Genomic DNA, 23,362 nt, shown 5'->3' on the forward strand with positions numbered 1-23,362 from the left:
TGTTCAGGTGAATGGCATTGGTCTACTAGATACGAAATTCAACAATCGTTAATTAAGGGATACTTTCTACAGGAAATCTATTCCCTCTGTGATATTTTGTTGGGCTTCATCGTTTGATGTAAACTGGCGCCGTGCTTGGCTCATTCCACACAAATTTATGGTGACCAATAAAGTGAAGGAGATCTCCTTTAAGATAATCCATAGATTCTATCCGTGTAATAGTTTGATTTCTAAATACATACTTGATGTTACTAGTGAATGCAGTTTTTGTGAACTAGAAACTGAATCTATTGAACACTTATTCTGTAATTGTTTATATAGTGAAGTGTTCTGGACTGATGTAAAACTATATCTTGGCCTCAAATTGCATACAACCATTGAAATTTCTAAGTTTGACATTTTTACTACACCGATTCCACAATTGAACCTGAGTATGTCATAAATGTCTTTATTTTATTAGGAAAATGTTTCATACACAAATCAAAATTTATGAAGAAAAAGCCCCTTTTCTGAATTTTTTTAATCTGATGTGGAAAACTATTTAGTTTTTAAAACGTGTACAAAACAAAATGTCAAAAATGTATTCGCTATGTCTGTATTTGATTTGACATAATGTGGAATATTTTTTTTTCTTTCTCAATTCTTTGGAATCCCTCTGGCTGTTTTGTTTATGTTTTGCATGTTACTGTTAATAAAAAAAAACAAATAAAATAAAAGTTAAAAATAAATAAATAAAATCTGGACCCCATAGAGCATGACTTAAGACCACTTCCTCTGGTAGTTTGTGTGTGTGTGTAAAGGGAAATTTACATCAGTCTTAAAATACAAAGCATTTACCATACCATTGCATTCATTCCCAAATGAAAGCACAACCTATTATGCACTGCCCCTGTGGCCTGGGATACAGTGAGGGAAAAAAAGTATTTGATCCCCTGCTGATTTTGTATGTTTGCCCACTGACAAAGAAATGATCAGTCTATAATTTTAATGGTAGGTTTATTTGAACAGTGAGAGACAGAATAACAAGAAAAAAATGTCTTTGTCAGTGGGCAAATGTACAAAATCAGCAGGGGATCAAATACTTCCCCCCCTCACTGTAAATACAGTTGTATTGAATTGAACAATCAGCACATCGGATTAATTAGGCTAAGAATTCTCATGTAACTTGACCTGGTGTTCCTGTGACATGATCTAAGTACAGATCAGCGGGGTGATCACCACCAACCAGGCCAAGCCAATCAACACAAAGAATAAAGAGCTGTCCAAATCAAATGATAAACTACATGAGGCCAAGCCAATCAACACAAAGAATAAAGAGCTGTCCAAATCAAATTATAAACTACATGAGGCCAAGCCAATCAACACAAAGAATAAAGAGCTGTCCAAATCAAATTATAAACTACATGAGGCCAAGCCAGACAATACAAAGAATAAAGAGCTGTCCAAATCAAATTATAAACTACATGAGGCCAAGCCAGACAATACAAAGAATAAAGAGCTGTCCAAATCAAATTATAAACTACATGAGGCCAAGCCAGACAATACAAAGAATAAAGAGCTGTCCAAATCAAATTATAAACTACATGAGGCCAAGCCAATCAACACAAAGAATAAAGAGCTGTCCAAATCAAATTATAAACTACATGAGGCCAAGCCAGACAACACAAAGAATAAAGAGCTGTCCAAATCAAATTATAAACTACATGAGGCCAAGCCAATCAACACAAAGAATAAAGAGCTGTCCAAATCAAATTATAAACTACATGAGGCCAAGCCAATCAACACAAAGAATAAAGAGCTGTCCAAATCAAATTATAAACTACATGAGGCCAAGCCAATCAACACAAAGAATAAAGAGCTGTCCAAATCAAATTATAAACTACATGAGGCCAAGCCAATCAACAAAGAATAAAGAGCTGTCCAAATCAAATTATAAACTACATGAGGCCAAGCCAATCAACACAAAGAATAAAGAGCTGTCCAAATCAAATTATAAACTACATGAGGCCAAGCCAATCAACACAAAGAATAAAGAGCTGTCCAAATCAAATTATAAACTACATGAGGCCAAGCCAATCAACACAAAGAATAAAGAGCTGTCCAAATCAAATTATAAACTACATGAGGCCAAGCCAATCAACACAAAGAATAAAGAGCTGTCCAAATCAAATTATAAACTACATGAGGCCAAGCCAATCAACACAAAGAATAAAGAGCTGTCCAAATCAAATTATAAACTACATGAGGCCAAGCCAATCAACACAAAGAATAAAGAGCTGTCCAAATCAAATTATAAACTACATGAGGCCAAGCCAATCAACACAAAGAATAAAGAGCTGTCCAAATCAAATTATAAACTACATGAGGCCAAGCCAATCAACACAAAGAATAAAGAGCTGTCCAAATCAAATTATAAACTACATGAGGCCAAGCCAATCAACACAAAGAATAAAGAGCTGTCCAAATCAAATTATAAACTACATGAGGCCAAGCCAATCAACACAAAGAATAAAGAGCTGTCCAAATCAAATTATAAACTACATGAGGCCAAGCCAATCAACACAAAGAATAAAGAGCTGTCCAAATCAAATTATAAACTACACGAGGCCAAGCCAATCAACACAAAGAAGAGATGTCTGCATTAAATTATAAACTACACAAGGCCAAGCCAGACAACATAAAGAAGAGCTGTCTGCAGTCATTTATAAACTACACAAGACCAAGCCAGACAACATAAAGAAGAGCTGTCTGCAGCCATTTATAAACTACACAAGACCAAGCCAGACAACATAAGAAGAGCTGTCTGCAGCCATTTATAAACTACACAAGACCAAGCCAGACAACATAAAGAAGAGCTGTCTGCAGCCATTTATAAACTACACAAGACCAAGCCAGACAACATAAAGAAGAGCTGTCTGCAGCCATTTATAAACTACACAAGGCCAAGCCAGACAACATAAAGAAGAGCTGTCTGCAGCCATTTATAAACTACACAAGACCAAGCCAGACAACATAAAGAGCTGTCTGCAGCCATTTATAAACTACACAAGACCAAGCCAGACAACATAAAGAAGAGCTGTCTGCAGCCATTTATAAACTACACAAGACCAAGCCAGACAACATAAAGAAGAGCTGTCTGCAGCCATTTATAAACTACACAAGGCCAAGCCAGACAACATAAAGAAGAGCTGTCTGCAGCCATTTATAAACTACACAAGACCAAGCCAGACAACATAAAGAGCTGTCTGCAGCCATTTATAAACTACACAAGACCAAGCCAGACAACATAAAGAAGAGCTGTCTGCAGCCATTTATAAACTACACAAGGCCAAGCCAGACAACATAAAGAAGAGCTGTCTGCAGCCATTTATAAACTACACAAGACCAAGCCACTAGTAGGCACCTTTTAATAGAATGTGACAAACAGTTTTGCTCTTCTATCCTCGTGGGGACCTAAAATGATTTTCCATTAAATCCTATTTTCCGTCCATAACCCTAAACACTAACCCTGATTCTAACCGTAACCCTAAACCCTAAGCTTAAAATGATTTTGTCCTCATGATGGCATGGGAAATGACCCCACAAGAGAGAATTTTCCTTGTTTTACTATCCTTGTGGGGAATTTTGGTTATTTGAGGTCCCCCACAAGGATAGACGAACCAACCCACACACCAAGAGGCATCATGCATATGGAAATGTATGTTAATACACTACCCAGGGGACTGTGTGTGTGTCAGTGAGGACAAAAACACTGATGCTGCTTCAGGGGAGGGGTAGAGGAAAATTCTAAGTGTTTCCTTCTACAGAAATACCAAACTAAAAGATAAAACACCTAAATATATTAGTAAATAAAAGTACAATAAAAGTAGTTTACTAATTCTCTCATTTGACAGCTTGGACATGGACAATACAGACACTATAACATGTAGACATACAGTACACCATACAGTACGGCATACAGTAGGGCATACAGTACACCATACAGTACGGCATACAGTAGGGCATACAGTACACCATACAGTACGGCATACAGTAGGGCATACAGTACGGCATACAGTCCACCACAGCACGCCATACAGCACGGTAAGCCATACAGCACCCCATATAGTACAGTACCCCGTACAGTCCACCATACAATCCAGTACACCATACAGTACAGAACACCATACAGTCCAGTACCCCGTACAGTCCATACAATCCAGTACACCATAGAACACCAAACAGTACACCATACAGTCACAGTCCAGTACATCTTACAGTCCACCATATCATACAGTCCACCATATCATACAGTACACCATACAGTCCACCATATCATACAGTACACCATACAGTCCAGCTTACAGTCCACCATACAGTACATCACGCCATACAGTACATCACACCATAGTCCACCATAGAGAGACGGATAGAGAGTTCAGTTGAAGTGTTTAGCTGAGGGGGAGGGGCTTTAACGTTACATACATTACACCACACCATACATTTCACCATACAGTCCTAGTCCGGTGAGGTCAGCGGTGCCCAGGCTCAGACAGGAAGGACGGAGGGCATCAACAAGGACACACAGGATCACATCAGTACGAAACATGTTTAAAATGCATCTTTCCTTCCGCCCTTACTTCTTTCCACCTTCTTTGGCTCCTTCCTTCATTCCTTCATTCCCTCCTTTTCATCACAGACACAGGATCACGCCTAGTAAGACCAATTCCTTCAATGCACATTCTTGGTGGAACTATAACAGAATGATAGAGCTCTCCATCAAATAAGAATCCTTTGTCTCTGTGCTCTAGTCTCTCTGTCCAAGGCAACATGTGACATTACATTCTTACTCAATCAAAGCTTTCTTTCTTATTGTGCATCTACTGTATCACATATTATTCACGTACATGTTTTGGAGGTTTTAGCAACACCACAACTACCAGCTTCCAGTGGTGGATCCTCATATCGCCACCCTGTGGAGCACTTAAGTACTGCAGTACTCAGACGCCAAACAGCACTGCAGACTGCAGGGACAGAGGCAATGGGGAGGAGGGAGAATCAGAAAATAAGCTTTTCAACCAACACAGTACTGGGACGATGGACTGATAGTGTTCTCTTGACATGGGATTTACATCAAATCATGTTTACCTTCACTTCCACTAAGTTTCATTATGACAGAAATACAAAATATATAAACATATGGCTACATCTGGAAAATGCAAATACAATATTCATTAGAACAAACCCAGGTGCAGGAAATGTACCAGTTTTATTTTCAGTTCAAACCCATTCAATATGGAATATAAAGCAAAAGCCATTTAGAAACATTGAACCAGCGTTCCAAACTATCAAACAGTTGTCAGCTAACTTTTTTTTCTTTATATTGAAATATCTCAATAATATTCAATACAGCTTGCATTCAACACACAATACTCATAATAGCATATATTGGGCTGAAAAAGGCATTTTGGAGTTCAATACTGACAGAGGTTTGACAGAAATCGGTTTTGGAATTAAACCTTTAAAACAACCTCAGTATATGTATCAATATCATACTGTATGTACAGTTAACTGAATGTCTTGTCCATGTACAGTATTCATTCATTGCATATACAAATTGTCCTTCACACAAAAAGTATGTCTCAATTGTCAATGTATTCTGGATTACCAGAAAATATAGAAAATAAACAATTAACATGAACGTTAAAATCCACGGAGGACATTTTTTGGTGGTTCAACAGATTTTTGTTACTAGTATTTTATGTTACGATGAGTACACAGATGCAGTGTGCATCAAGTATTAAAATTGATACGGTAAGATATAGCTACATATTTAGATTTTGCATGGATTTCAAAATCCATAGCCCTTTGTCTCATTTCACATTAGCACTGTAAATCCTATTTACTGTCTAATTAAATAGATTTAATTCATAATTATCTGAGGTTGGTGTCTATACTGCTGACTTAGCGACAAGTAAAGGCACAAGCTACTTCAGTCTAGTGAAAAAGCCAATTTTAAAAATGGCCCTAGGGTTGTCTCTCTCTGATAAGGAAACATGTGAACAGGACAGTGAACAGGATACATTTGTAAAAGCTTAGCTAGTATTTAGTAGTCAGTCTTTAGTGCCAGTCTGTCTGTCACATCATGCCAACTCCCTGTCACTCATTGACTGCGTTCAGACAGGCAGCCTTATTCTGATCTTGTTTTCACTAATTGGATCTTTGACCAATCAGATCAGATCCTTTGACAATAATTGGGCAAAAGATCAGAATTGGGCTCCCTATGTAAACGCAGAAATGGAATGGGCAGGAGCAGGCTAAATTGTTTGGATGCTGCTCAACATGACAATGGCCTATTAGTCTAGTGGTTCCCAACCAGGGGTACTAGGACCCATGGGGGTACTAGGACTATCCATATGGGGTACTTGAGAAGACCCATTATACCATAGGCGTACTGGTAAATGCACGAGGGGGTACTTTAGTGGTAGTCCGGACAGAGCAGTCGGTGGTACGGTAACCCAAAAAGGTAGTCCATCTTAAAACAGCTTAAATTCCACGTTCGCCTGGACAGACGAGATCGAGACCGCAGCACACCACAGGATTTCTACAAGTCATTAACCCTAACATGCGATTGTCTGACCTATATGTTAAGTCAGATCACCAAACAACGGTTTTCTCCAATTCATAGAACACCATGTATTTTCATTACAGACGCAACTCACAATCCTGTCGTTTTGTACATAACTTTCCAATATTGTTCTCCAGTTAATAATTATATTAATTCAATTGACCACTGAACCAAGTCAAATATACATACACACACACACACACACACCATTGTATACAAGCTGAATGAGTTTAGAGAACTCCACTATAATGCCCCTTTGGTCAACATTCATTAGCATGAAACAATGGTCTACACAAAGAACAGCTCAAAAGAAAACAAAAGTTACAGGTTTAACAACAGTCTGACATTTATATATTTCATCTAACATCGAATCAAGACTCCAGATTTAATCAGAGTCATTCCAAACAAAATCAGGTGACAAATATCTTTGTATTCTGGATGAAAGAAAAAAAATGAAAAAATTGAGACAAGGCTGTATTCTTCAGAATGGCACTTTGTATACCGAAATGATACATTTTCAGGGATTTATTTTTCCACCGCAGTCCAATTCCCAACCCTACTTCTCAAAGTGTGTACTTGTTCACACACCTTCATGGAAAGGACAGGTGTGAAAACTCCCTGTACTCAATACACTTCAGGTATAAAGTCCCACAGCGGAGGTGTCATAACATCCATAGAACCTAGAGGTCAAACAAGGAAATGGTTCCAATCGTTTTCCCACCATTCATTTTTCCCCATAGGGGATTTTAGAAACACTTAAAATAAGAGCTGTCTTTCGTGTAGGCTTACTCTGGTGTGGCATTTTGATAACCGTGAAAATCGTTCTCGGACAAGGTGACTTTATATCAATATATTCGGCTCCATTTACGCTCAGATTTGAAAATGCTAATTTGAATCAAAATAGACATCATACAAGACTACAAATCCCTGCAAGCTCCTGCACGTCATCTCTAGCTGACACCTTTGCTAACAGGTATTGTGTCAATTTCAGTGGTGGAAAAAGTACCCAATTGTCATACTTGAGTAAAAGTAAAGAAACCATAATAGAAAATGAAAAAGTGAGTCACCCAGTAAAATACGTAAGGAAAAGTCTAAAAGTATTTGGTTTTAAATATACTTAAGTATCAAAGTAAAAGTATAAATAATTTCAAATTCCTTATATTAAACAAACCCGACAAAACATTATTTTTTTTTATATGGACAGTCAGGGGCACTCTCCAAACTTAGACATAATTTCCAAATGAACTATTCGTGCTTAGTGAGTCCGCCAGATCAGAGGCAGTAGGGATGACCAGGGATGTTCTCTTGATAAGTGTGTGAATTGGACCATTTTACTGTCCTGCTAAGCATTGAAAATGTAATGAGTACTTTTGGGTGTCAGGGAAAATGTTTGGAGTAAAAAGTACAATATTTTCTTTAGGAATTTAGTGGAGTAAAATTAAAAGTTGTCAAAAATATAAATAGTAAAAGTACAGATACTTTAAAGTACTACTTAAGTAGTTTTTAGGGTATTTGTACGCCACCGGTCAATATAAACATTCAAAAGACAGTTCACAGAATTGTCAATTTAAAGAAATGTAGCCAATTTATTTATTACTAAATTTAGCTAACATTACATAGTTAATCCAGAGATTGCCTCAATTTGGCAGTCTAGTCCAGATCATCATGGCATTTGTAGTTCTTTCTGATAGCAACAAATTTGCATTTAATTTTGGGGGATTAAATAGAGGTGAATATATTGATAAAAGTCACCTTGTCCTAGGAGAGATTTACACTGTCATCAAAACCTCACACCAAGGTAAGCCTACATGAAAGACAGCCCTTATTTTAAGTGTTTCTAAAATCACCTACAGGAAAAATGAATGGTGGAAAAACAATTGGAACCATTTCCTTATTTGACCGCTAGGTTTTATGGGTATTATGACTCATACTGTGGTACTCTATAGGGGTAGAGAATGGGACAACAGTCTGACTGGTCTTACAGTATAAAGGAGAACGACTAGGAGAGAAGGTTCATCACCGCCATCCTACTACAGGAGTAGAGATCACAAAAGCGGTGGAAGGAATTGTTTTTGCCACTCCGTGTCACTTAAATATAACCTGACAGTTTTTATTTAAAGCTGCTTTTTTGAACAATAGATTTCTGTTAGATACAGAGCCCCAAATACAGACAAGAAAAACCCCTCATGAAAAATAAAGAACTAAAATCACACTGTGTCCCAATCCTCCTGTCATACAGGTAAAAAAATAAACATTTGGTTGATCTGTTTATCTCTTAGGCACGTACTGCCTTTTCTGTCATTTTCTTGCCAACAAAGCACAAAGTCCACCAACTCACTGAGAACATGTTATATGAAAGCCATCACTTTTCCCCCTCAACGCTTCCCTTGCTAAATTCCAAACCAGCCCCTAGCTAGCCCCTACTCCCTAGGCACTCTTGTAGATAGGAGAAGATTGAACAATCTTCACCTTGCCATCCACATGAGTTGGGAAGACAGGACAAACAGATCTGGAACATGGGGTGTATTCATTAGTCGGATTCCTTTGCAATGGAAAACGTTTATTTCAAATCGTAAAACATTTTGCAACAGAAACAAGAGTTTATTGGACACATGCAGGTAGGTCCCTACACGTTTGGTTCCGTTTGCTCTGTTTGTTTCCATTTAGTTGCTGCAGTAAACGATTTCTGTTGCAAACGGAATCCGACTAATTAATACACCCCGGGCTAGGAGTTGATTTGGAATTCATCTTTTGTTGACAAACAACAAATGAAGCTCCTTTAATTCGCCCGCTCAGTCACAGGAACCAACCAGAGTGCTTGGCTCAGTCACAGGAACCAACCAGAGTGCTTGGCTCAGTCACAGGAACCAACCAGAGTGCTTGGCTCAGTCACAAGAACCAACCAGAGTGCTTGTTTCTCCAAATGCTACTTGCCAAGCTCAGTTTGTAAGGCTGAAAGGTATGTTAACATAATAACAGTAAAAAGCAATTCATTTTTCGAAGAAAAAAGGTATATGTTCTATACGTTTCAGTAACTTGCAGGGAATGACTATGTAAATACACAAGTATTAACATCCAGTCTTTTAAATTATGTAAACATATACATCTTTCGTTGAGGTCAGTACATTGATCCTCTTCATATAAAAACATTACTGAAGCATGGAGCGGATGTTTTTTGGAGTGGACTCGTCGTGCAGGTGTTTGGTGGTGAACCTGAAAGACAGCAGGATGAAGGCATAGGGCTGAAAAACCTAGGTGACGGTTGTTTTTAACCTTTATCAAAATAAGCCAATTTAATAAAGGTTTTTAAAAGATATACAGAAGTGCCTTTGGATAGTTTGCTGTATTGCTGTGGAAACGATCCAGAGACCACCCTCTACCATTCAGTAATATTGGAAGCTAAGGAGCACTCCTACCACAATACCATTTATAAATCATCTGGCATTTCAACTGAATAAGGTGCGTCATCAGAGAAGTACCATCTCATCAGAGAAGTACCATCTCATCAGAGAAGTACCATCTCATCAGAGAAGTACCATCTCATCAGAGAAGTACCATCTCATCAGAGAAGTACCATCTCATCAGAGAAGTACTAAACTAAAGCGAGGATAGAGACTTACTTGAGGGCGTTCAGGAGACCTTCAACATTATCTGCTGGCTGTTCTTTGAGGACCTTTATGCATCCCTTCATCTGATGAAAAACAAAAAAATGCACAATTACTCTGGATACACGTGTAAAACATTCAGACATTCACACACATTTTCCATTGGCATGACTTGGAGAAAACAGCGAGATAGCATCGTGTGTTTCAGTAGCCACTGTATGTATAGAAGATGTACTTTATTATTCAATACGGGATGGGAAGTCCTCAGGACTGGGATTGGAACGGGGAGCCTTCTCTAACTTCGAGGTTACCGTTCCCTGTAAACGGCCCAGTAGTATCAGTATAGGTGAGAGGAGGTTCTCACGTCTATCTTGGAGGACTTGTTGAAGGCTCCGTTGGGATGGACGTGGTCGTACAGGATGATGACTCCAACCATCACTCTCATACAGAACAGCAGCGTGTCCTCACTGTTGAACCGGCACGTGTAGTCTCTGAAGGGAGAGAGAGACGCACACACACGCACGCCAAATCACAGTACACCTTGAACAGTTGTTTATAGCGCGGCATTGATAAACAGACTCACTCTGAATAGTCTCTCTGCTAAATGTCTACAGGTAAAGCAAATCAAGTCAACTCACGGTGTCTCCAGCATGACTTTACAGACACTGGCCATTGTACTGAGAACGTCAGTGGTGTTCTCCAGAGGTAATGTCTTGTTCTGGAGATATAACAAGGTAACAACACAAACCATCAGACTGAAAATGATGAAGAAATGAGGGAACCAGACTTAACTTACAACTATCAACACAACACCCACCTGCTTCACAATCTGACTGAACAGGGAGTAACAACTGAACTCTAATAGACAGTGCTGCTATTAACTTAAGTTAACACAAATCTAACCATCAACTCTTTTCACAGAGCAGCTAACAATAAGAAGGAAGTCTCTTACCTCTGTTACGAAGTTTGTCGTAGCTGTGCTTAAGGTTTTCAGCATGGGCGTCGCCTCAGCGTAGAACAGTGACATTCTGTTGGCCATCTCATTGTTGACCTCTCTCTCTATATCCAACTGAAGACAAAACAGGAAGAGGGTCAACATCTGATCCATCTTTAGCTTAAAGGCAGAGTGGATGTCAACAGAGGACTGCTAACCAGGCCAAACACAGACAAGCTATTCTGTCACATTCAGACTAAAACGGACATGACTAGGGTCACAAAATTCTGGTAACTTTCCAAAAATTACCAGGTTTTTCAGAAATCCCTGTTGGAAGATTGGTCAAGTTACATGATTTTTTGCAACCCTAGACATGACCGTCATAACAGTTCTCTCTGACTCACATTCATGTTGTTTATCCTGTTTCGGCTGATGGTCCTCCTGTAATAACTGAAGTCATTCTGGATGGCAGGAATTCTCATCTGAAAGTCAAGAGGACAATCATTTAGTTCCAACAGACAACATGGGAACTGTCAATTGTCAAGAGGGAATAAAATCGTTGCTAACTTTGCACTTGTGTACAGAAATTAACAGTTTGAAATGACGTGTGTGTGACCTTGAGTTCGTCGAAGCGCAGGGTAAAGTGAAGGATCTCAGCAAACTGTTTGGCCAGAGCCTGCTCCTTCTCTAGGTGCTGGGTGGGGGTGTACGGGGGGCATGTCAGGGACTCCAGCAGGCTCTGTAGGGCCCGCTCTACAGGAGAAGAAACACAGTTAATACATTACAAACATGCGTTAAGTTTTAAACACGCCAGGCTCTCCAGCAGGCTATGGAGGGCCCTCTTCAAACACCTGAAGAAGGAAAATGGTGAGGTTGTATTTTTTTTATTTTTAATTAGTAATTAAAATGTCATCCCCCGGCACGCTAAGTGCTTCTTCGTGGAGGAATAAAGGTTGGACTTACCTAGTCTCAGCGAGAAGCCGTACAACTTTTTGAGTCGTATGACTAAGGGACAGACTGAGTTCCAGGCTCTCTCCTGTAGGATCATGTCATTGGGGTTCTGAATGGCCTGGGCGGAAACAGTGACAGACGCCATGGTTAAATATACATCATCTATACGGAATATAAAAAAAATGGGTAATGGAAACCATTCTGAGATGCCTGGTATGAAATCATCAATTGAGCTTTATATTTATAGATTTGTTTGAGTGCGTGTGTACGCACATTTGTGAGTGTGAATATGCATAGCCTGTGCCTACGACTGTGTGTGTGTGTGTGTGTGTGTGTGTGTGTGTGTGTGTGTGTGTGTGTGTGTGTGTGTGTGTGTGTGTGTGTGTGTGTAAGCATATCCAGTAGATATACATACCTCTCGTATCTCCTGTCCGGCTCCCTTGTAGGCCTGTAGGCCAGAGAGGATGCTCTCAGAATCCTGGAGCACCGCGTTCACCTGGTTCCATACATCTCTCTCACAGTCTGTGGGCTGTGCATCTGACACACACCACAACAACAGTTAGCCTGGCTAGCTAGCAGGCAGCATATAGACAACATAACAACAGTTAGCCTGGCTAGCTAGCAGGCAGCATATAGACAACATAACAGTTAGCCTGGCTAGCTAGCAGGCAGCATATAGACAACATAACAGTTAGCCTGGCTAGCTAGCAGGCAGCATATAGACAACATAACAACGGTTAGCCTGGCTAGCTAGCAGGCAGCATATAGACAACATAACAACGGTTAGCCTGGCTAGCTAGCAGGCAGCATATAGACAACATAACAACGGTTAGCCTGGCTAGCTAGCAGGCAGCATATAGACAACACAACAGTTAGCCTGGCTAGCTAGCAGGCAGCATATAGACAACACAACAACACTGTACTGGGGTGGACATTAAACTCATACACATTCTGACAATTTGGTTTTCAATGATTATGTGATACAAACTGTCCTTTAACAGGAATTGGGAACTATGTGTATACCTTTATTTGGTTGTCAAAAACCAATCATGCATGTATGCATAGGGCATTTTCTTACACCGTAATACAACTTCTAAGGCTTAGAATAGAATCTCAGCAACGAATAGCATGATACAATATACTTTAGTGAGGGAATTGTAAAACATTCAGCAAGCATGACATAAACATTAATATCTCTAGGTTCAAAGATCATCTAAGCATGAGACAGGGAAAGGCTACTCTGTGGTAAACAGAAGAGCAGCATGGGATCTGCCAGGATAATAGCAGCACAAAGAGCTGCTCCCTACAAGGCAGCGGCTAATAGCTCTGCCCTTTAGATGGCAAGCTCTTAATCATACTCAAGGCATTTTCATATTAGAAGCTGCAGCTAACACACAGTCAGTCAGTAACCTACATTATTTCCCGACAGAACATCAGTTGATGTCAAAATACTATGACTGTGGAGAGTAAATGCATTGTAAAACATTCCCTTTCTCTATGACAACGAGAGTGAATTAGGATACTACTAAGGAATATGCTTAGTGTGAGTGTTTCTCCCATTTCTCTGTGTCATTTAAGCCAAGAGTATCTTTTATTATGATAACAGTTCAGCTGCTGTCTCGAGCCTATATCATGTGTAGGAAGAGTGCAAGGCAATGAAGCAACAGACATACAGCTTAGCCACATCCAGATGTTACATGATATACAATAACATGACTATGGCTTACGATCACTATGTTAGCTCTAACTAAATCTGGGCCTAGTTCTGCTTTCTACTCCAGGACAACTAAATCAGGGAAAAGCACAGCACTGAAAGGTCAGGACATCAGGACATATTAAACATCAAATAGGATAACATCAGTTTTAGTTTTTTTTGTTGATAATGCATAATTTGCTGCCATTAGACATGAAGAAATGGTGCATGCATGGTGCATGCATTGATTAGACGATAGACAAGCAATGGGCCGTTCTAGGAGCATAGACTATGAAGCATGCAGGTAGCTTAGTAACAGGGTCAGAATTAATTCCAGTTCAATTCGGCCAATGAAAAAATTATCCTAATTGAAAATAATTGTTACTTCGCAGTTATGCAATTGGAAGCGTATTGAAATGGAACTGTCCCCAAACCCTGGTTAGTAAAGGAGCTCTACTGAAGTAAAACTCTAGAGAAGGAAGAAGAACTCAGCTGTGCTCACTTTCAAAGTCAAGGAAAAAGTTTGGTCCCTGCTCAAGTTCAGTGCAAGTGAGCACTTTTAACAGATTCCCCATTTGGTTTCTGAAAGAGAGGAAAGCCAGAGAAGAAAGAGGTGTGGTGTGTTAGAGAGATAGAGACAGGTACAGACAGACACCTACACAGCTTTATGTCCAGAGGGGACCCATAGATATAAACCACTTGCTGACTGACTGGGGGAAGCGTTTCATGGTTACACCTCCAGTCAAACTCCTGCACACTCCTCCTTCAGACTTACTTTCAAAGTCCAGGAAAAAATGTGGATAGTTCTCTATTTCCCTTGTAAGGACTTTTAGAAGATTACCCATTCCAGCAAACCTGATCAAAAATGATAAAAACAAAAATAAATACTTTTAGACACATTTAAATATATTCACAAATGCAATGTGTCAAATGATTCAAGAGAACTACAGTAGAAATAACATTCAACGATTAAAAAGAATGAATTTATTTGTAATCCCCTTTGAATACATTTCACAGTACTACAAAGCACACCAACAAAAGGTTATTTCAACTTGTTTCTCCCTTTTATAGAGACTTGGATAACCACAGTGACAATAATTGTGTAAAGTGAAAAAGTGACTACATCTCAGAGGCAGGACTGGTAATATTGGTTTCCTCAGAGACAGGCTGCTGTCAAACATTCAGTCCACTAGCATTTTCCAACCCAGGGTTTCCCAAACTTGGTCCTTGGGACACGTTTTGGTTTTTGCCCTAGCACTACACAGCTGATTCAAATAAAAATCAACTAATCATCAAGCTTTGATAGTTTGCATGAGCTGTGTATTGCCTTGGGGTCCCAAGGACAGAGTTTGGGAAACCCTGCTCTCACCAACGCGCGGCAACGCTCCAGTACTAGGTTCCCTCGGCGCGCGCGGCAACGCTCCAGTACTAGGTTCCCTCGGCGCGCGCGGCAACGCTCCAGTACTAGGTTCCCCTCGGCGCGCGCGGCAACGCTCCAGTACTAGGTTCCCTCGGCGCGCGCGGCAACGCTCCAGTACTAGGTTCCCTCGGCGCGCGCGGCAACGCTCCAGTACTAGGTTCCCTCGGCGCGCGCGGCAACGCTCCAGTACTAGGTTCCCTCGGCGCGCGCGGCAACGCTCCAGTACTAGGTTCCCTCGGTGCGTGTGGTAACGTTCCAGTATTAGGTTCCCTCGGTGCGTATGGTAACGTTCCAGTATTAGGTTCCCTCAGTGCGTGTGGTAACGTTCCAGTATTAGGTTCCCTCAGTGCGTGTGGTAACGTTCCAGTATTAGGTTCCCTCAGTGCGTGTGGTAACGTTCCAGTATTAGGTTCCCTCAGTGCGTGTGGTAACGCTCCAGTATTAGGTTCCCTCAGTGCGTGTGGTAACGCTCCAGTATTAGGTTCCCTCAGTGCGTGTGGTAACGTTCCAGTATTAGGTTCCCTCAGTGCGTGTGGTAACGTTCCAGTATTAGGTTCCCTCAGTGCGTGTGGTAACGCTCCAGTATTAACCGAGGGTGTCCTCTACACAACATCAAGATATAGGCCTAGTGATGTGATTTAGCTAGTTCTGAATTGTGTGGTTAGGTGTTCATGGAACACATGTACTAGGCATGTGTAATGGAATAACAGTGGCTCCTCCATGTCTCACAGTGTGTGCGTGGCTGTGCATGTGTATTTAAAGGCCTAAGGAAATGAAACAGAGGGTAGAATAACATTCTGATCAAGTCATTAGAAGATAAAGTCCTTTAAGATCCCAGAAAGGGCTAGTGAAGTCTTAAACGCCAGTTGAACTACTCTTTAAACCGTTTCATTGGAGGCAACAAGACGGTAGTAATTTCCAGAGGATAGGCAATGTTAAGCACTGCTTAGCGGGTGGTCACTGTAACAAATAATTACACAGCGGCCTAGCTACAGAGGCTAGTGAACATGATTACTGCTTTAAGAGAGGGTGATCTGATGCAGTCCCTGCTGGACCAAACAGAACAGGGAGAGTAAATGAGTGCCAGATTTAGGGAGATGATCACAATTGGCCTATTGGCTGTGTGTCTACTTATGCCGGTGTTTTGATTAGTCCAAAAGCTAAGGGTGTCAGTAAAACAGATATAATTTTCTATATTGTACTATTGTATATTTCCAGGTGTTGAATTCTAGAGAATTTACACAATACAGTCACAAATTAATGCTGCTCTTTCCAGATTCCTGATGGTTAGATTGGTGATACAAAGAGCCACGGTTACAGTCTGCTCAGCATATGATCATCACAGCACACGTCTCCCTCATCTCTTACGGTTAGATCTTTACAGTGATAGTCTAACACTTACACAGAATGCACACCTACACTGCCTTCAGAAAGTTTTCATACCCCTTCACTTATTCCACATTTGGTTGTGTTACAGCCCAAATTCAAAATGAAAAAAAATACTCACGCATCCAAATACAATACTGCAAATTAACAAACTGAAAACATGTTTCTTAATTTTGTAAAAAGTATTCACACCCCAGAGGGTCAATACTTTATAGAAGCACCTTGGGCGGCAATTAAAGATTTGAGTCGTCGTGGGTATATCTGGATCAGTTTTGCACATCTGGATTTGGGGATTTTTCAATGGGATTCAAATCTGGGTTTCGGCTTGACCACTCAGACTTTTACATTCTTGTTTTGAAGCCATTCCAGAGTTGATTGGGCTGTATGCTTGGGGTCATTGCCCTGTTGGAACGTAAATCTTTGCTTGCAGTCTGAAGCAGGTTCTCATCAAGGATTTAGCTCCATTCCTTGTTCCCTCTATCCTTACCAGTCTCCCAGTCTACCTCCGAAAAGCATCCCCATACGATGATACTGCCAACGGCATGCTTCATGGTAGGATGACTGCAACTCGCTGCTGGCGGGGCTCCCTGCCTGTGCCATTAAATCCTTACAACTCATCCAGAAAGCCGCAGCCCGTCTGGTGTTCAACCTTCCCAAGTTCTCACGTCACCCCGCTCCACCGCACACTCCACTGGCTTCCAGTTGAAGCTCGCATCTGCTACAAGACCATGGTGCTTGCCTACGGAGCTGTGAGGGGAACGGCACATCCGTACCTTCAGGCTCTGATCAGTCCCTACACCCAAAGAAGGGCACTGCGCTCATCCACCTCTGGCCTGCTCGCATCCCTACCTCTGCGGAAGCACAGTTCCCGCTCAGCCCAGTCAAAGCTGTTCGCTGCTCTGGCACCCCAATGGTGGAACAAGCTCCCTCACGACGCCAGGACAGCGGGGTCAATCACCACCTTCCGGAGACACCTGAAACCCCACCTCTTTAAGGAATACCTGGGGTAATCCTTCTAACCCCCCCCCAAAAAAAGATGTACTATTGTAAGTGGTTGTTCCACTGGACATCATAAGGTGAATGCAACAATTTGTAAGTCGCTCTGGATAAGAGCGTCTGCTAAATGACGTAAATGTAATGTATTAGACGGATGATGAGCTGTGCCAGGTTTTCTCCAGAATAGCGCTTTGCATTCAGGCCAAAGTTTGTCTCATCAGACCACAGAATCGTTCACATACTTTTGTTTCAAACTTGGGTGTGCTGTCATGTGCCTTTTTCTCAGGAGTGGCTTCCGTCTGGCCACGCGTCCATTAAGCCCAGATTGGTGAAGTGCTGTATAGACTTGTCCTTCTGGCATGTTCTCCCATCTCAGCCAAGGAACTCTGTATAGTGGTAATTAGGTTCTTGGTCAACTCCCTGACTAAGGTCCTTCTTGCCCGGTTGCTCAGTTTGGTCGGTCGTCCAGCTCTAGGCAGAGTCTGGGTCGTTCCATATTTTTTTGCTCTTGGAAACTTTCATCATTCTAGAAATGGATTCATCACCTTCCCCATATATATATCTAGGAGAGCTATGGAAAGTTCCTTGGACTATAATTTCTGCTATGACATACACTCATCTGTGGGACCTTATATAGACAGGTGTTTCTTTCTAAATCATGTCTAAACAACTGAATTGGTCACAGGTGGAATTCAATCAAGTTGTAGTGACATCAAGGATGATCAAAGGAAATTGGATGCACCTGAGCTCAATTTGGAGTGTCATAGCAAAGGGGTGTGAGTACTTATATAAAGATTTATTTCTGTATATATTTTTTTTCAATATATGTACAAACATTTCTAAAAACATGTTTTCACTTTGTCATTATGGGGTAGTGTGTGTAGATGGGTGCATTCAGGCTGTAACAAAATGTGGAATAAGTCAAGGGGTATGAATACTTTCTGAAGGCAGTGTAAGTCAACCGGTCAACAAACTCCATTTGCCATCTTTAGCCTCTCACATATTCCTGGGAATGTAATCCACAGAAAATATGGAAATAATGCACATATCTGCATGTGAGCCATCATACTACAATTCAAAAACAGAGCACCACTTTTGCTGCTAGGGGGTGGTGTTGCATCATGGTGCTTATACCCAGTACAATCCTCCCGTGAATAGGCAGGATATACTAGAGTATACCACTAGGTTTGCTTCTCTCCACCATCCATACCTTAATTCATCCAATAATGGTCTCAATTGTAGAGATTCTTGACAACATGATTAGACGAATCAGTCGTGTTAGTGCAGGGCTGGAACAAAAGCCCGTACCCTCTGTTTCCTCTCTGGGACTAGAGTTAGAGCCCTGCAGTCATCCCAGCGAGGCCTGGTAAAGAGGCAGAGGAGGACGTGGAACACAATGGGGGTTCTGCCTTGGCTTGGCTGGCTGGTTATCAGTTAGACGGTGGATATTCACTAGCGTTTCCTGTCTCAGTCTCATGTGTCGCACAGAGAAATGAAGAATCAACAAGTCCAGGCCCAGGGCCAGTCTAAACAAGCACAAGCTAATAATTCAGAGAAGGAGGGGGATAGTGGGTATCACCATAGTAACATCAATGTGCTGACTAGCTGTATTATTAGTGTACTATTAATCATCTTTATGGTGCCTAGTTTCACGTTTCAAAGTCTGTCACATGAACAGGATACAGCAGGTGTAAAACAGTACAGAGAAATGCTGACTTGCATGCTATTTCCCAACAATGCAGAATAAAAGTGTTAAAATAGATTCTTATCTAATGAGAATCCAATAAAGTTATATACAGGTCTGTGGCTGTACCATTATTCCAATGTGCAGGGATACTGGAGTGGCGGAGGTAGGTGTACATGTAAACAGGGGTAAAAAGTGGCTGGTAGCAGGATAAATACCAATGGTAATTGGCCTCAATACCACCTGAAATGTTCTGCATAGAAGGCCTAAAGTCAGGAACACTGACTACAAACAAACATGTTCCTATTAAAATTCCTTTGAAAATCAGGGACTATGACATGTTTAAACACACACTCTCCCTCCCCCTCTTGACCTGCCTCTGCAGTGAGCTGACAGTGATAATGAACGAGGACTCCTTGGTGGTCGGGATGTGTCTGTGGTAGTGTTCAGAAGACCTCCTGCTACCAGACAAGGCCTTCCCAGTGTAACCCTATGAAGCCTCTCACTGACAGAATGGTACGTATGTAGAGGGGGATTCAGAACGGCTTGGTTCCACTGTCATAACTCTTTATCTGCGTGTTTTAACCTGAAAACCAATGATTGAATCTCTCTTTCCTGTCTTGGACTGGGTCAACCTGGAAACATAATACCTCAATAAAGAGGTCTTATTTCACCAGCTTTATGAAAAGAGCCATTGTGTAACATCGTAACCCATATTTTAAAGTTAAGTCTTTTAGAAAGACAGAAATGAATACTGCTTTAAGTCTGTCTTAATGCAAAAGTCTAAATGTTTGTTTTACTTCATTTCTCTGCTGTGACAGAGTTGTTGTCCTCAGTAAAGAGGTGCTGAATACATTCCACAATACTGTACTGTTGTGGAAACGGGGACAAAGGCGTCACGCATTGTGCTTTGTAATTAAACCCGCTCAGTGCAATTAAAGTACAAACGAGCAGCATGCTAAAACCACTTTTCTCGCTGCGTTAAGATTTGAAACAACCTCCGTTGGGGAAAAGAGCGAGTCCAGAGAAAACAAACACAAACCACAACATATTCTGCTCTGGGTTGAAACCAGGAAATCATTTTGGTGTACATATTTCATAACGGTCTTAAATTACTAACTAAATCCTGAAGGGTGGTTGCCCAGACCAACATTAAGTCCTACTCCCATGTTGTGTTATAGAACTGAGGATGTGCAACAGTAAACTTGTGCAATAAGAACCTAGATTCATATTCTACTGTTGCAAAACTGCTCTACTGAACCTGACCCTGGCCTTAAACATTACATGGACTCTAAAGTGGGTTTTACTGCAGGAGTAAGCCTCACCTGGGTCTGATCAACCACCTCAAACATGTTTCGGTCTTCATTACCCTAAAGCTGTGACAACATGGCAACAGACTGAAAGAGAAAGTCCTGTACTTTAAATAACAAATGGAGGCTAATCTTAGACTAGCGGTAAGTACCATGTTATCATGATAACCACAGTAGCATTGTTACAGGGTTGTTAGGCATCACTGAATGAGTAAAGTGCGGTGATGTGGTTAGGGCCAGGTTTCACCAAGCCTCAGAGGAGCAGTGCTAATCTAGGATACCATGTCATCTTTCTGATCTAAAAGGCAAAACGGATCCTAGATCTGCATACCTACTACTCTGACACTATGAATCCAGGAATGTCTAAACAATGTGATGAAATGTGTTACTGTACCGTATCTGGAGGAGGACTTTGCTTCCCTTCTAGAGCATCCACTTCTTCTTGGTTTCTGAAAAACAATCCAGAACACTTTTGTCACCATCTCATTGTCTTGCCTTATACAGAGTTCTGAACATCCAAAAGTAAGCACTGTCAATGAGCGTTCCATCAACAGTGAAGGGTACGTATGACCACATATTGTTCTCGTTGTGCCTCTGACTAGGTGTGTATGTCTGTGTGTCCCAACAACGAACAGTACTAGGAATCCGTTTATCAACTTTCTCCTGGGTTGTACCTAAATGATTCAGGAGTGAAAGTGACAGCGTCATTCTAAAACAACAAAGCAGCTGTCGGAGGCACGATAATTAATAACGCATCTCTCGGCTGTCCCATGTTCACTGGGCTATTAAATATCCAGCAGCGACATCTTCCAAGTCCTAGCCCACTGAAAACCCAGACCGCAGGGCAGGAGCACACGTGCCCACACACACACTCACGATAAGGCCTATCACGACTACAGGGACTGCCACAGAGCACATGTCAGATGGAACAGTTTGCCTCTGTGTAATGACTCAAATGTGTAGAGCAACAATGTCACTCTGTATTTGTCCCACATACTGCAGGCCTGTATGGCTTACTGTAAATAGAGGCATGGCATAGGCTTACTGTAAAAAGACACTTCAAAACAAAAAGGTCCTGTGTTGCGCAGGGCAGTGATGATACCAGTATCGCAATATGTTTTCCATGGCAAAAAGGAAAACACGAAGCAGACTCGTCCTTTAAAAACCTTCTGTATGTAAAATTGTGTGCTATAGATTGGAAAATAAGTCAAATGTGACTCTGGATGACAACATGACGTTTGTTTTCAACATTAGGGCTGTTGTCCTGAATAAGTTAAATCCGCTTTGTGATGTGTTTTTGTTTCCTTGCCACGATACTAACGGGCATCGTGATACTGGTATTTTCCCAGCCCTAGTGGTATGACAGTGTTGTGCATCTAGACTAGTAACACACAGCAGTAATGTGCCAGGAAAGATCAATCGGATCATTCCAGGAAAGATCAAGATTCTGAATTCCATGACTGTTTGTCTTGTTCACCATCAGATCTGCCAAATGTAATATTGAGGAATTTTAATGGAAATCAGACTAGACTAAAAGACAGATGTACAAGAGTAGCTAAATGTGGAAGTACAAAATGTTTTAAAAAAATCCTCAATACCCACAAAGGCCATTTATATGTAATGTAGCTGACATTTGTCAGAAATCCTCAAAAGCAGTCAAACAAGCAACCATTTTCTCCCACCACTGTGTGCCAATGTGTCGGCAGGGAAGTCACCAGAAGAGAGGAGCTGCAAATCAACTGGACAACCCTGAAGACTGTCCACACAGCCCAGCCAAGGAGAGACGTGCTGACCTGGTTTCAATGAGACGACAAAAAACACCAATCCTTTGTTGACTTGCATTGTTCACGCAAGTGCGCGTGCACCCACACACACCCACACACACCTCAATCTACTGGGTTTCCCTTAGACCAGCTCCTGTCCTAAGGCGGCCCCAGATGATAGCTCTGCTTTAGGGCCTCTGGTCCTAATGACAGCCCCTTAGCCTCCAAAGCTCTGGTGGGTCACAATACACCTTTATCACTCTGGAGTGGACAGAAAGAGACATCTGCTCCCTCTACGTCGATTCCCATCTGTCACAGAAAATATTCCTCACTCCCTCCACCAAACCTGCCTGGCTGTGGAGTGCGGGAAGAGAGGATGAATGGATGGATGGGGAGGGCTGAGCAGCACTCCTTATATGGTCATAGTGGAGCGCAGGAGAATCCCCATGGTTTCACACCACACACACTAGTGTCGCACAGTATACCAAAACTTCAGAAAAACGGTTTGGTACTAGTAATTTTGTTCCTTTCGGTACTTCTGTCAAATGTCTCACGGATCAACTCTGTCTATTAGCATAGCCGATGTGTCTCTTATAGCGTGTATGAAACCAGAAAGAAAATAAGCCAATTTCAAAGCTAATTGCCAGCAAAACATATACATATATTTTTTTAATCGGTCTCTCTCGCATCACTCCCATAGGTTATTTAAGCAATAAGGCCCGAGGTGTGGTGGTATATGGCCAATATACCACGGCTAAGGGTTGTTCTTTGGCATGACACAACACCCTTTGCCGTGGTATATTGGCCATACAGTATACCAAACCCCGAGGTTCCTTATTGCTATTATAAACTGGTTACCAACGTAATTAGACTAGTAAAAAATGTGTCTTACCCGTGGTATATGCTCTGATATACCACAGCTGTCAGCCAATCAGCATTCAGGGCTCGAACCACTCAGAGTATAACTATCTATAGACAGGTTGGTTGCAACAAAACCAACACATGCGCAACTA

General features: G+C 41.3%; 1 protein-coding gene across 3 annotated transcripts in view; it reads right to left on the reverse strand.

The window, feature by feature from the left end:
• Positions 1-5,229: 5,229 nt before the first annotated feature.
• LOC106608122 (CYFIP-related Rac1 interactor A) overlaps positions 5,230-23,362 on the reverse strand; it is a 43,032-nt gene continuing 24,899 nt past the window's right edge. Inside the window, exons 2-13 of one of the 3 annotated variants that reach the window (XM_014205860.2) lie at positions 20,981-21,035; positions 14,566-14,645; positions 14,293-14,372; positions 12,513-12,634; positions 12,110-12,215; positions 11,763-11,899; positions 11,551-11,628; positions 11,165-11,281; positions 10,851-10,930; positions 10,577-10,703; positions 10,228-10,298; positions 5,230-9,820 (exon numbers count right to left, since the gene is read on the reverse strand). In XM_014205860.2, coding sequence (XP_014061335.1) covers positions 9,757-9,820; positions 10,228-10,298; positions 10,577-10,703; positions 10,851-10,930; positions 11,165-11,281; positions 11,551-11,628; positions 11,763-11,899; positions 12,110-12,215; positions 12,513-12,634; positions 14,293-14,365 — 975 coding nt within the window. In that variant the 5' untranslated portion in view covers positions 14,366-14,372; positions 14,566-14,645; positions 20,981-21,035 and the 3' untranslated portion in view covers positions 5,230-9,756. The remainder of the gene's footprint in view (positions 9,821-10,227; positions 10,299-10,576; positions 10,704-10,850; positions 10,931-11,164; positions 11,282-11,550; positions 11,629-11,762; positions 11,900-12,109; positions 12,216-12,512; positions 12,635-14,292; positions 14,373-14,565; positions 14,646-20,980; positions 21,036-23,362) is intronic. The other 2 variants (XM_014205862.2, XM_014205861.2) reach the window with 2 other exon arrangements.

The sequence above is a fragment of the Salmo salar genome, chromosome ssa06 (genome assembly GCF_905237065.1).
Source record: "Salmo salar chromosome ssa06, Ssal_v3.1, whole genome shotgun sequence".
In the NCBI taxonomy this organism is placed as follows: domain Eukaryota; kingdom Metazoa; phylum Chordata; class Actinopteri; order Salmoniformes; family Salmonidae; genus Salmo; species Salmo salar.